The sequence below is a fragment of the Python bivittatus genome, unplaced genomic scaffold (assembly GCF_059951505.1).
Source record: "Python bivittatus isolate LINGU-HERP-01145 unplaced genomic scaffold, Pbiv_v1 ctg000680_np1212, whole genome shotgun sequence".
Lineage (NCBI taxonomy): Eukaryota > Metazoa > Chordata > Lepidosauria > Squamata > Pythonidae > Python > Python bivittatus.
In genome coordinates this window covers 3958187-3971695 of record NW_028277095.1, presented here as the reverse complement: position 1 = coordinate 3971695, position 13509 = coordinate 3958187, and the positions used below count along the sequence as shown (strand labels likewise).

The following is a 13509-nucleotide window of genomic DNA, read 5'->3' as shown; positions in this document are numbered from 1 at the left end:
TTGACTTATTAATACAGAATGAAGCAAAATATTTTAACATTGGACATATTGAAGGATATTTTTGAACAATGGACTCAAAAGTTAATTTTAAGAGTGTCTGCCTCTATAGATAGACTGTGTTTAAAAAAAGTTATGAATGAGGAACAAGTTCTTTCTGACAAGATTTAGACTGATCAGAAAGTGGATTTAAAGATGACAGGCTACAAGAATGACATGGAAAAAGATGCTACCCTGGATATACAAAAGAAGCCGGCTGATGTCTTAATAATTAAAAGGGATATACAAATCACAAACCAAGAGAGTGACCTGGGTAATCTTCCTATATTGGATTTACAAAAGAGGCTTGTTAAAGCTTTGAAGAATTTTGTGAGAAAGGACAAAGAAAAAATGAAAAGAAATCAAATTCTAAGGACTAAATATCAAGATTGTTAAAAGTAAAAGAAAGGAATATAAAGTTGGTTTATTTGATCAAGGTTAAAATAGATAAGTTGTTATCTCTGGTAACCCTTAATGGACCTTTGCTGATCAGGACTGAATGATGAAGCTTTAAGGATTTGTTTATAGATAAGCGATGGGATATGGGAAGAGGAGATCATTTGTTTTATTTTAAGAGTAGGTGATAAGTTACTAAAATTGTTTATACTTGTTGTAATGAACAATAAGTATAAACAATTTCTTCATATATTTCTTTCCTTTTTCTTTACTATATTCTTAATTTTTTCTCTCCTTTCTATTTTTCTTTCTATTTTTTCCTTTCTGCACTTTCTATTTTTTCTTTTTCTTTTCTTTTTTAGTTTGTGTTAGTTTTTATCTTTTTAATTGTAATTTTTAGTAAAGTTACTATTTAAAAAAAAGTCACAGTTTCACTTAGTGACTGCTTCACTTAACAACCAAATTGCCAGTCCTAACTATGGTCGCTAATTGAGGACTACCTATACAATATATTCCTAGTCTGGATTCCAGTTTGGCTCCACTTAGGGAGAGTTTTATCTCTATTTTTCTGTCTATATCTGCAAATGTTTTTCTGTGGCCTTCTAAAACCTTTGTCTTCTGCATTGAGATGTCAAAGCACTTTTTCAGCATTCCAAGATAACCTGTTTAAAAGGTATTTGTAATGATATTTGGCACATCAAGGACCTCCAAATTCTGCTCACGGGGTTAATTATGCTAATTAAATGGATCTATATGCCTGAAAGTTTTGCTCTTATGGTTGGGTATCATAATAATTAGATACATTAAAACATCTTGTGGGAATTGTTTACTGCTAATTGTGTTTTGGAAGATGGCAACAATTTCAGTATGTCCTAGAATTTCCAATGCCCCCATTCATTTGCATAAATTCCATTGTTTGTCTAGCATCTTTGTGGGGATTCTGGGTATCCTTTATGATTCAAAGATTTCAGAGTATTATATTTCTTTGAGAAGCACATAGAAAAATGGAGATGTTTGTCTCATGCCTCCATGCAACAGAAATTTGGCAGTTAACCATACTGTTACGATAGAAACCAGCGGTCTTTTCAAATGACAGATATAGTACGTGATACACTCATGCATTGTTTACACGTTTGCAAATAATGCATATTGCCGAGTCTGCAGAAAATCTTGGTAGCACTGGTGCTCTCATGCATGTCTTTCACTTCTAGATCCTTGGCCTTTCCAACTTGGCGCTGCTCCTTCTGACTGCCCGCTGAACTGCTCCAAATCCAGGCATCAGTTTTTCTTGGTCCTGTTACTGAAAATTTCTTTTTAGCTACAAATGCTGGAAACTGAACCTTGGCGTTTTCTGCCCCCAAAATATGTGCTGCTGCCATCAAGCTATGTATTTATTTACTATATTTATATCCTGCGCCTTCAGCAGCGCAGTGTTCCCAAGGCAGCCTACAATTAAAATGAAATTAAAAAACAAACATAATAAAACACACAAAACTAAACAAAACAGCAATAAAAATCCAGCAGATGAAATGCGGCCGTGACGGGGGGAGGGGATATCATACTAATAACATCCCGGGTAAAAATGTTCTCTGCTGCTGGCATGACATGAACATTTGCACCGAGCCATCTTTCCTGTGAAAAGAATTTCAAAGGTGGGTTGAAAATAGCTCCTTTTTATTGGCCCCCAGAGAAGAGTCTCAGATGGCAGATTTTGTAGAAGGGAAGACTAGTAAGGGCAAAGATGTTCCACCAGGTATCCTCAATTGTGGTGAGCAGAAGCTGTTTGAATTGAGACTGGAAATGAACAGAGAGCCGGGGTTGCTTGAAATTCTGGGAATTGCCGCTCCCATTATAGCTCAGTGATACAAGATTTGGAAAGATGGCGCTAAAGCCTTCTCTTTAGAGGAAAGAAAGTGTATTAATACTATCTCTTGTGGTGTCTTCTAACATCACTAGTTGGAAATCAATGTCCTTTTCCCACTTTAACACTTGATTAAACGGTAGGCACTGAATAAATGATAAACATTTTAAAATATTTCCAACTTATTTTCCATGTTGGGCAATCTCTTAGTTTTTCCTGTAGCCTGGCCTTATTCCACATCAAACTCTTATTTCTGTCTTGCTGTATGCTACATACTCTGACTGGCAACAGCTCCTTGGGATTTCAGAAGAATTTTTTTGCCAGTTACTTTCTCCTTGGGATTCTTTTGCATTGAAATATAAGAAAATTGCCTTGTCTTTATGTCAGTCCCAAGTATTCCCTGTTTGAGTTAACCCCATAATTTTAGTATGTGTCAAAAATCATGGCAGAGATCCTCTGTCAGTTCCAGTGTGGTACCTGTGTCACTGGGCTGTCTCAGTCAACTGGGACCCATTCACATATGGCCATATACAGGACTCCACAAGGTATGGTCAAAAAAGTCAAGAGTTGCAGTGGTATGATCGAAGCTCTGTCAGGTTTTTAGTGTGTTGGTTTTTTTTATGTGAGTGACACACAGACAGACTGGTGGAACTTCAATCACACCATTGCAGCCACCATCTTAGTTTTTTTGACCGCATCCTGCAGACATCCCTAGCCAAATAAATAAGTGACTGTTTTCTACTACCAGAACAGCCCTGGAAACATAAGGAGACTTAAGTTTCCTTTTCATACTGGTTATCTGACTGGAAAGGCATTGTGAATTTTGACAAGCCCAGGACAGTGTAACAGTGTGAACATCCTATGTTTTGATGCAACCCAGAAGTGAGCTTTGGTTCCTTCAACATTGTCTTCTGCATTGGTTTTCAACATAGCTACCAGTGAAAATAAGTTCTGTAAATGTGGAAAACAAATAGATGTGGGATTTTAATATTGCATATCGTGCTATAAGTCAAATGACCATCAGTTTGAGATGCCTTTGGACAAATTTAAATGTACAACCTGAGAAGAATGATCAAAGCAGTTGCCATAAAGAGATCATTTACATCTGTAGACCTTTGCTCTGAAACAGCAGTGACCTTATAGCGGAGTTAATTAAAAGACAAATGGATATTTTAACTTGAAACATCCCAATTTGTTTTAAAGTTATTTTTGCTGCTGAGAATTTTGAACATGAATATCTAGAGCAATAACTATCTGCCTAGATTCTTCTCCTCCCCTTTAAATTTTCTGATTACAGGAGCAAGTTGCATTTTCCTGCTTTTTCCTTAGCATACAGGTAGTCCTCAACTTATGACCATTCTTTTAGTGGCCGTTTGAAGTTATGAGGGCACTGAAAAAGGTGACGACTGGTCCTCGCACTTACAACCATTGCAGCATCCTCGCAGTGATGTGATCAGAATTTGGGTGCTTTGCAACCAGCATGTATTTATGACAGTTGCAGTATCCCAGGGTCACGTGATCACTGTTTGTAACCTTCGCAGCCAGCTTCCAACAAGCAAAATCAGTGGGGAACCACGTGATTCACTTACCGACCATGTGATTCCCTTGACAACCGCCACAAAAAAATGTTATAAAATTGGGTGCAGTCACATGACATCTCACTTAATAACTGTACCACTTAACAACAAATTTTCTGGCCCCTGTTATAGTTGTAAGTCGAGGACTACCTGTATTGGTGATGCCGCTTTTCATTTTGTGACAACAAAGTTTCCCCTCTCCATTTTTCTAGGCTGTGTGATTGCAATTCATCAATTTAATGAGGAGTTGTTCACTATCAGTGTCCCGCCATAATGTCTTAGAAGTGTGAACTCCTTTTATAATTTATTTTAAGTATGATACTTTGATTAAAAGACATTCTAGAAAGTATAAACATGAAATCATAGAATTGTGGAGTTGGAAGGGAACACAAGAATTCCCGAATCTGAATCTTTACAATGTGCAAAAGAATCAGTGAATTAGCTTCTTTGTAAAAACCTCCAAAAATTACTAGTTTATTATTATTCCTGTTGAAAGATTCAGCTTATGTGATTCCAACAACCAATGGAAAGAGCAAAATAGTGGATGATTATTTTTCTTTCTTTCTTATATTTTTATTTGGTCTCTCCTTCAAAAAGATTTCAGATTACTTCCAAAACAAATAAATTAAAAACATTGCAATTTATTGATATATGCTGATGGCTGCAAGGACAAATTTGGCTCAACATTAGAAAAGTGTCACTTTGCCAACAATATCAGACTGGGAAACCAAATGGCAAAATTAACAATATACATCCGGAACAGAAATTTGACTGAATTTAAGCAAGAATGGTTTCCCTATATATCATGGGTCACACAACAAGGTAAACCCAGAAACTTAGAATATGGTTTTTAAGGGGGAAACAATTGATGTAAAGACCGTAATTAGAAGCAAATTCAGTACTTATAAATATTTTGATGCAATCACCAGTCAGGTACAATAGGAGGGAATTTAGAACTCAATATTGCTTTTACTAATTTTTCTCCTTTTTAAAAATATTTTTAATTCTTTAAAATGTTTTTCCCTTTCTTATTCCTTTTCTTTCCTTTTACATGATTATGTGCATTTCTTTTTAGAATAATGACAAATAGTGGTAGTATCAATGTTCATATTAATGTTTAGAGCTTTATAAAGATTTTTACTCATTTCTTAAGAGGATGTAACGAACCTAGTTCTATAGATTTAGTTAATTAATTAACAAAACAAGGAGATTATTTTATGATAATTGAACATTCTTTTGTTTATTTACTGATATTTTGTTCTTCATCCACTATGTCTTTTTCCACTTTTTTTTTCTTTTATGTAATTATTTGTTCTTTAAACGTTTTAAACAAATAAATTATTGGTTGCCATACATGCATACTCCCCCAGTTCCCCCAGAGCAACAAAGCAGAGTTCAGAATTGTCTTGACACCTTTGTAGATATAAACTGATACTTTCAGAGATCAGAAAATTTCTCCTTTCAAAGGTAAGGGGACACAGCAATTATTGGAAGCTCTTTGGAACATTCTGCCCCCGGAGGTGCGATTGGCCCCCTTACTCCTGGCCTTCCGAAGGGCCTTGAAGACCTGGTTCTGCTACTTGGCCTGGGGCGGGGAGGGAATACTTCAAGCAGGGGGATGGCTAGTCCCATAGTGGCCAGCTCTCCGCAGCCTGATTTTCCATCTTCTTGGATCTTCCTTTTTTTAGTATTGTTTTAAATTTTGGATGTATTATGTGTTTTAGATATATTTATAGTGTTAATGTTTTCTGTAAGTCGCCCAGAGTCCCCTATTGTGGGGGAGATGGGCGGGGGAGAAATCCAATAAATAATAATAATAATAATAATAATAATAATAATAATAATAATAATAATAATTTGAGATCATGCCTTTAGGATTGGAAACTTAATGATCGCAGGCTTGGAGTAAATCAGTAATGGAAGTGTTCTTGGAAATAGTACATAAATATTATTCAACAGATATTATCTTTGAGGTGTGGTTGGCAAACTTTGAAATTGGCTGAGCACATGGAATCACCTTAAAGATGGAGATGAAAGTGGGAAGAAACAAAAAGAATAGGCAGACAGATCTATCTGTGTAGACACATGTGGGAAATCATTTTCATCCTGGAGGCCTCATCCGTTTGGTGGCTCTATGGCAGTAATCTGAAAAGGGCAAATCTAAAGATGGATTGGTCATTCCCTGCTCATACCAATGTTCTTTGCTCTGGATTAGATGACCAAAAGATAGGAAAAATCATGCTCCCAGTTTGATCTGATTCATGGGATTGTTGTGAAATGAAACATATTCTCTGAGACCTAGTGGAAGAAAGTCAAGAAATTGTCCCCTCACCTTTCTGCAGACCTGGCTGAACCCTTTCCTTTTACACCTTTTTATGGGAAGAGAACACCCAAGCAGAGAAATATTGAAGCAAACAAAACTGCATTTCAGTATGAGCAAGTCTTGACAGTATGATGCTTCTAGCAGTTTAATCAAGATGAGCTTAGAACGCTGGAACAGACTAAATGTTACAAATTACTAAAGGCTTTATTAGTCATTCTTTTGATTCTTCTTCTGTAGGCAAACAAGAGTATGGAAGTATATGCAAACAAAAATGAGAGCAATATAGATCAAAGTGATCACAATTATCATAGTTAGATATGCTGCCTTAAGCATCATGGATAATATTATATTCATCTCCAGTCTTCCTGGGAAGATTCAGACTTCAGTTTCAAGGACAAAAGGTTGAACTTTTTGACTAGGTCTTGGCTAGGACAAAGATGTTCTTATCAAGTGGATCAAATAGGGATAGATTCTTGTTTGTAGGGTGAATAGGAACAACTGTCTAGAAGGGTAAGGATCTCTACCAAATACATTCAGGAAGAGCATCTTCATATTTCAGCTGTTAAGTTATAATGAAGCCTTGCAAACAGAAAAGTAGATGCATGATTGCCCGTAGTTGGTAACAAGGTATCTCCAGCTATCTAATTGGCCATTGTTCTCATCTGTTCAGAAACCAGGCACCGCTACTTCCTTTGGCCCTAGCAGCCCAAGAAAAGTGAAGATGATGGACCCTGCTGGGTTGCCAAAGCTCTTGGATTTGTGTGCAACTTCCTAACCATTCCAACTTAAATGTTAAATAGCTTCTAAGTCAGAAGAGAGGGATTAACACAGCTCTTGATATTTGGGGCAAGTTTGGTGTAAATGAGCTTCTGAGTTATACAGTAAATGCAGCTCATTGCAAAGCTGGCTTTGTCCCTGATTCTGTTAACTCTCTAGTATGTCCAAAGCTTGAAGTACATTAAGATTACAGTATGATATCTGTTCCAGGCATAGGTAACACATGGCCATTTAGATGCTGAAGTCCAAGTCCAACCAACATTATGCAACAGTGGGGCATGGTGGGAATTGAGGCCCAGCATCTGGAGAGCCCCTGAATGTAGCCTAGCCTGTTCTTTCAGTTGGAAAAAGAAGTCCTGACCGCATTGGGTAGAATTCTTGTTTTTAATTACAGCCCTGGATTTTTAGCTGATTTAGATTCTTTTTCCTTTCATAGGTTGAGAGAGATTTTGAACGGGAATATGGAAAGCTTCAGCAGTAAGTATTCTTAGCTATTTTATTTGGGTGGGTGTTCTTTCTTGGCTCTTTTCTCCTTACGTTCCTTTCTCCCTTGCATTTATGTTCCTTTTTCAGACTGACAGGCTCTCAGAGCAGTTTACAGAATAATAAAAAATTGCCTGTAATCGAAAATGACATGATACCAGAGGAAACTAGATAACTTAAGCACCAGTTCTTAATGTTTTATCGTTCCTATAAAGGCTAGGTATGATGGAAATGGGCTACACAGAGAAACCTAGATGACACATTCACCTCCAGAGCTGATGATCTTCTCACCAATGCTTGCTTGCTTGATTTATTTATTTATTTACAGGACTTATATGGCCACCTATCTTGTACAATGACTCTAGGCGGCTCACAACAATCCATAAAGCATGGTTAAAAACAAAGGTACCCTTCCCCCAGGCGCCAGAGTAAATATCCTCACAGCTCAACACCCATCTTAGCCCAATGCTTGGGGAAAGAGCCAGGTCTTCACAGCCTTCCCGAAGGCTAAAAGGGTAGAGTTGTTCCTGTACTTCTCGGTCCTTAAGACCTTTTTGCAAACGACAACATTTCTGTGAAGGGCGTACTGCCTTTAACGTCTGTGTCACTGCTGCTCCTCCTACAGTTTGTCGCCATTTCTATGGAACATGTCCATATTGTGCTTTATAATTAGCTGCACATGATCCAGTACATATGCCATGTTACTGCCTACCTAAAGCAAGTATCTTCCATATAGGCATTTTGTAATATGAAACAGCTGGAACTTTTATCTGAACTGTTAGACTCCAGGCTGGCTTGTTCCTTTTGAAGGGTCATCTGCACTTAACTGGTCTTTCTGGAATTGTCTTCTTGATCCAGGTCTCATCCTGGCTTCATAAATTGCTACTTCTGAATAGATAATCTTGATTTAATCTCAGTCCTTCATTCCAGGATCTGGTTTGTTTTGCAACTACTTGGTAGCCATTGTTTCCCATGTCTGTCTTGTATTTGAACAACACAAAGGAAAATGTGGGAAAGAGTCAAACTATGACTGAGGGAGGTGCCATCTCCCACCAGTCTTTCCAGATCCTAATAATTATATATGATACCATTGCAGTGTTCTGTGTGTGAGATACAAGGGATATATATGTTTATCTGGGCTGTTCTTTCCCCAAAGCAAATCAACCTATCATTATTTACTGGTATAATGTCAACAGTCTCCAAGATATAATGGACCTACAATGCCATTCTTTCTACTCTTGGCACCTTATTGGCCAGTTTGCCAACAGTCTTTGAAGAGAAAAGCTCTAGGAATTCTCTTGTTTCTCCAGTGTTTGACAAAGGTCCTGCTTCTGGCTTGGTCTGGCCGGAATTCTGTGTGGACCTCTCTCCTAAGGGGCGTTTGTGCAACATCATTAACTCCTCACTTGGAAAATACTAATTTTTGTTTCCACAGAAGGAAAATGTTCAGAGGCCTCTCAACTCCATATTGGTTTAATTTAATTATTTAATTATACACTAATTGATTTATCTATTTAATTATGTGGTAGTAGATGTGCGAAGAACATTTTTATACAATGTATAGAAATGAACAAAGACTGGAGTCTTGGCAGAGATGGATATTAGAGCTACACAGAGAAAACATATTTTTGTTAAAGCTATACAATAGTGATAGAAACTGCAACCATTTAGATTACATACAGTTATTTTCTTGTCCTGCTCGCCTCCTGCATATTGAATTCCATTTGTGCTCCCACCTGATTTCCATTCTGAAAGCTTCTGGGGAGCATCCTGGGAACAGACATTTGCCTTCCTGCTTCTTGATCAGCTTTTCAGTGCTACCTGGGTAACTGGACAATATAAGGAAGTGTAGTGTTTTCTGAACCTTAAGAATTGTCTCTCCCCAATCATTTTTTTTTCCGATGAAATCTTTAAAAAAGGCTTAAATCCACCAAAATCTCATGATTCTTTGGGGTTTTTTGCAGGGGTTGTGCCTGAAACAAAAAAAAGCTTGTTAGTGTGTTCTGTAGATCTTTTGATCTGATCTAGGTGGTTTGATGTTTCTATTCGTAGGTAGTTAAGAGAGCAGAAGTTGCAAAGGGAAGAGAAGGGGAGAAAAGAGAACGATCTCAGTCTCTAGGAGTCACACTCCTGAACAATGCTGCTTTGGAGATTACCCAGAAACCGCGATTGGTGCAAAATGCAGGAGCCTACATGCATTAAACCAATTCAGCCATACTGTATAACACAACACTCTGCACTGGCTTCTAGTAGGCTTCCAAATACAAGGTGTTGGTTTTGACCTATGAAGCCCAATAGGGTATGGGCCCAGGAGACCTGTGGGGATGTCTTCTCCAAGTTGAGTCTGGCCAACCTATCCATTCTGCTTGGGAGGAGATCCTTTAGGTTTCCTCAGTTCAGGAGATGAAGGAGGCATCAGCCTCAAAGCAGTGTCTCTGTTGATGTCCTGGGCCTTGGGAATATTCTCCCACTCTCCACACCTCTGCTTTAAACCCCTGTTGGAATGTGTTGAAAATACAGCTTTTCTAACAAGCCTTTGGAAAGCAATTTCTACAGTTTGCTTTCTATCCAGTTGGTAGTGGGCTGCTTTCAATTTTACTGATAAGTTTAGAATTAGTATGATGCTTATGGGTGTTGTATTATTATTACTATTATTATTATTATTGTATTGTAAGTCACCTAGAGATGTAATTGTGGAGATGTAGAAATGCTATAAATTAAAAAGCAAGGAAGCAAGCAGAGCCAGGAAAAAGATTGAACTGATTTATATTACAATGAAATTAAAATAATTACTCCTCAGGTATGTAATACTTTTCCTCTTCTGTCACATTAAATATTACAGTTGCTTTGGGAGTTACGTATGATTCTTTGCAAAGCATGTGCAGAATAAATCTACAGCAGCGGGGCATCCATGGGGGGATCAAACTATTGCCTGTTTTTACTGTAGTTCATTGCATGTGCAATGAAGGTTAAAAAGGAATGGGTGCAACTATGCAGTCACAGTCACCATCTGTGCAGATACCAAGTAACAATTCTGGCCCAAGTGTGTTAGCCCACCTGGGCTAACGGTACATAGCAGTGTCAGTCCTTCATGACAAATTGGTGGTTACAAAGAGTGGAGCTCTTGTTTACTAAAGCTTCCATGTCTGCTCATCTCCAAGTGATTCTTCCTAATCATAGTGACCATGGAATATATATTCCCTCTATGTCTCCTCTTCTAGTCGTCTCTGTTAGCTCCTGTATGTCCCAAAATAAGTCTAGCAACTGTCTTCTCGTTTCTCCCGTTTCTCCTTTCTTGTCATTTGCAGATTGTCTTGTCATGAGAGAGCTTTAATTATATACCTTTTAAAACAAAATCAACACTATGTTTTTATTTTTAGGTTGGAAGATCAGACTAAGAAGCTCCAAAAAGATATGAAAAAAAGCACAGATGCAGACCTAGGTATGTGAATCTGATGTACTAAGTGAGATTTGAGGCTATTGGGATCTTTGTCTAGTCCCATGTTCTGAAGCCATACATTTGATCACAGTTCACTAAGTCTCTGTTGAGTTTTCTCACTGGTCAAAGTGTCCCCCTTTACAAAAACAGCCTTAAACTATCTTTTACCAACAGATTAGTATGAAGGAATGGCAAATACTTTCCGTCAGCCCATAACGAAAAATTATCCAGGGAATTCCTGGTTAAGGCTGGATTTAACTTGGTTTGGACACAGTGATAAGCGTAGGAAGCAGTGAGTAAATTGGCAGTCATTTCTTTTGTTCGTTCTTTTCCTACTGACACAGCTGTTTGCTTCTGAGATTTCAGAGAGAAACATCTGGCCTCCAGGTGTTCATTTTCTTCTGCCCTTTTGTCCTCATTGTATTGTATTCTGTGGCTTCTCCAGTAAGAACCCTGTTCCATCCCATCCCATCCCATCCCATCCCATCCCATCCCATCAAACACTAAGCAACTGAAAGGAGAGGAATGTAGAGAAAGAACTAACTAAGGTCCCTAATTATGGAAATAGCCCAGCAGTTTTTTGCAGCTCCTAAAGTTGATAGCAGATATTTTGCTATAGCCACAGATTGTAGAAAACAAAACAAAAATGATACTCAACATTCCTCTGAGCCTAAAAAGTCTTCAGTCTTCTTTGTTTTCACATTACTTTAAGGATAAAATTAATGAGTTACCAGAGCAAAAGCAGGCCAGAAATGAAATGAAATAAAAAGGCCATAATGAGGGGGAAATGCACATTTTTTTTCTTAGAGGAAGAACAGGAGTTTTGTGATCAGTGAAATCATAAATATTGCTTCCCTAAGTGAGAAAGTGAGGAACAGTTTTAAACTTTTCGGTAGTTCACTGTTGGAATCCTAATGAAGGATAAAAACATTTAAATCAATTCTGTTTTCAGTTTTCTTGAAAGACAGAAAAGCTATGCAGATCAGTTTAACTGTTTTACGTAATTTTCTGAGTACAGAATTCAGCTTTGCATAAATGCAGAATTTGAACTTCTTTCTGGTTCTAAGTTGAACAAATAATGCTAGCAACCACAGAGCAATAATCTAGATCATTCTGGTTTTAAATGTGAAAAACTGGTTCTCTGCTTTCCCCTATGGTAGACCATGAAGGGCAGCATTAGACCCCCAGGAAGGAAGGAGGGAAGGAAGGGGGGAAGGGGAAGGGGAAGGAAAGGGAGAATCAATCCTCTCTCCTGTTTTTTCCCTCTCTCTTTCTCTTCTTCCCTTGCAGAGAATTCCTTTTCCTTCTTTTCAGGGGGCATTGATAATGGATCAGCCCCAAAGGATTTGTGGGAAGATGCTTCCTCCTCCCCACCCCCTCAGCTCTGAAGTGTCATCACAAGTTTGCGTGTTTTCTGACCAAAGAGCAAAACATTATATAGCCTTTAAAGATGTGCCATCCTGATCTCTGGAGTTGGAGCAACCATCTTGTGTTTTGCTTGTCCTTCCTGCTGGTGACAGAAACTGGAAACACCCAAACCTGATCAAATGGGGTTACACAAATACAGCCAAGTCACTCCTCCCTTATAAGCAGTTGAGAGATGTACCAGTGTAAGCTGCTAATGTGCCTTTGCCAAAGCCAACAGAACTCTGGCAGAGAATCCATTATGTTCTCTCTTCCCTATTTTCTCTACTAGTGCCATCAACTTCCAATGATGGAAGATTGATCATTTAATCTGTTTTACATGATTTGATCACTTTTGGTTCAAATCCCTAGCTCCTGCTGTTCTGTTCCTTACAGTAAATAAGTAGCTATAGCCCCAATTCCGCAGCATTGCTATATGAATCTGAGAAATAAATCCCATAATTTCTGAAGTCCATGTGAGCAGACAGCACCAGTTGCTTCACTTTTGCAGACCCTAGCTTTAAAAAAAAACCTGCCTGAATAAACGAACAGCATCTGAAGATATCCCTGTTCTGATTGTTTCCTTTCCTTCAGTATGTGGTCATCTTCTATCTTCAGCTATTTGTTTGCTTTTTTAAAAAAGTTTAAATATCATTTTCAAGTTTCAAAGTTCCAGAGATCTTCCTTCTCCTAGCTCTTTATAAAGGTGGTTACTCTTAATAGGACTTTTCCATACATTCTTTAAATCTAAACAAAATCCCTGTTTTGTTAAAAATAAATTTGATCTTGAACTGCTGATATAATGGTGGTAGAAGAAAACATTCCTTCAATGATGATAATATTCTGAGCCCTTTGTTAGGGTCTAATGAATAGTTTTCTGTCTTCTTGATTATCATTTATCTTCTTTTCTTGAGAAAGCTCATGGCGATGTTTTCCTTGCCCACCCTCCTCTTTACCTTAACATCCGTCTTGTGTGGCAAGTTGAGCGAAGAGGCAGCAACTGGTCCAGGATCACACAGTGAGCTTCATGGCCTAGTAGAGAGTTGAACTCAGGGTTTTGTTGTCCAAGCCTAATGCCCAACCCTCTCATATGAGGGATCTTCCAAGCATTTGCAGTATTCCCAGTAAGTCTGGCCTGGCTGGAGATTCTGGGACTTGTAATTCCAACACATCCAGGGAGCACTAGATTGAAGAAGGTTGCTCTAAGCCAGTG

The 13509-nt window shown here is 38.1% G+C and overlaps 1 protein-coding gene across 3 annotated transcripts in view; it reads left to right on the top strand.

Annotated features, from left to right (window-relative positions):
- BIN3 (bridging integrator 3) overlaps positions 1-13509 on the top strand; it is a 100552-nt gene that overhangs the window by 36327 nt on the left and 50716 nt on the right. For 2 of the 3 annotated variants that reach the window (XM_088152099.1, XM_088152100.1), the window contains exons 3-4: positions 7407-7447; positions 10834-10895. In XM_088152099.1, the coding sequence (XP_088008225.1) occupies positions 7407-7447; positions 10834-10895 (103 nt within the window). The remainder of the gene's footprint in view (positions 1-7406; positions 7448-10833; positions 10896-13509) is intronic. The other variant, XM_088152101.1, reaches the window with a different exon arrangement.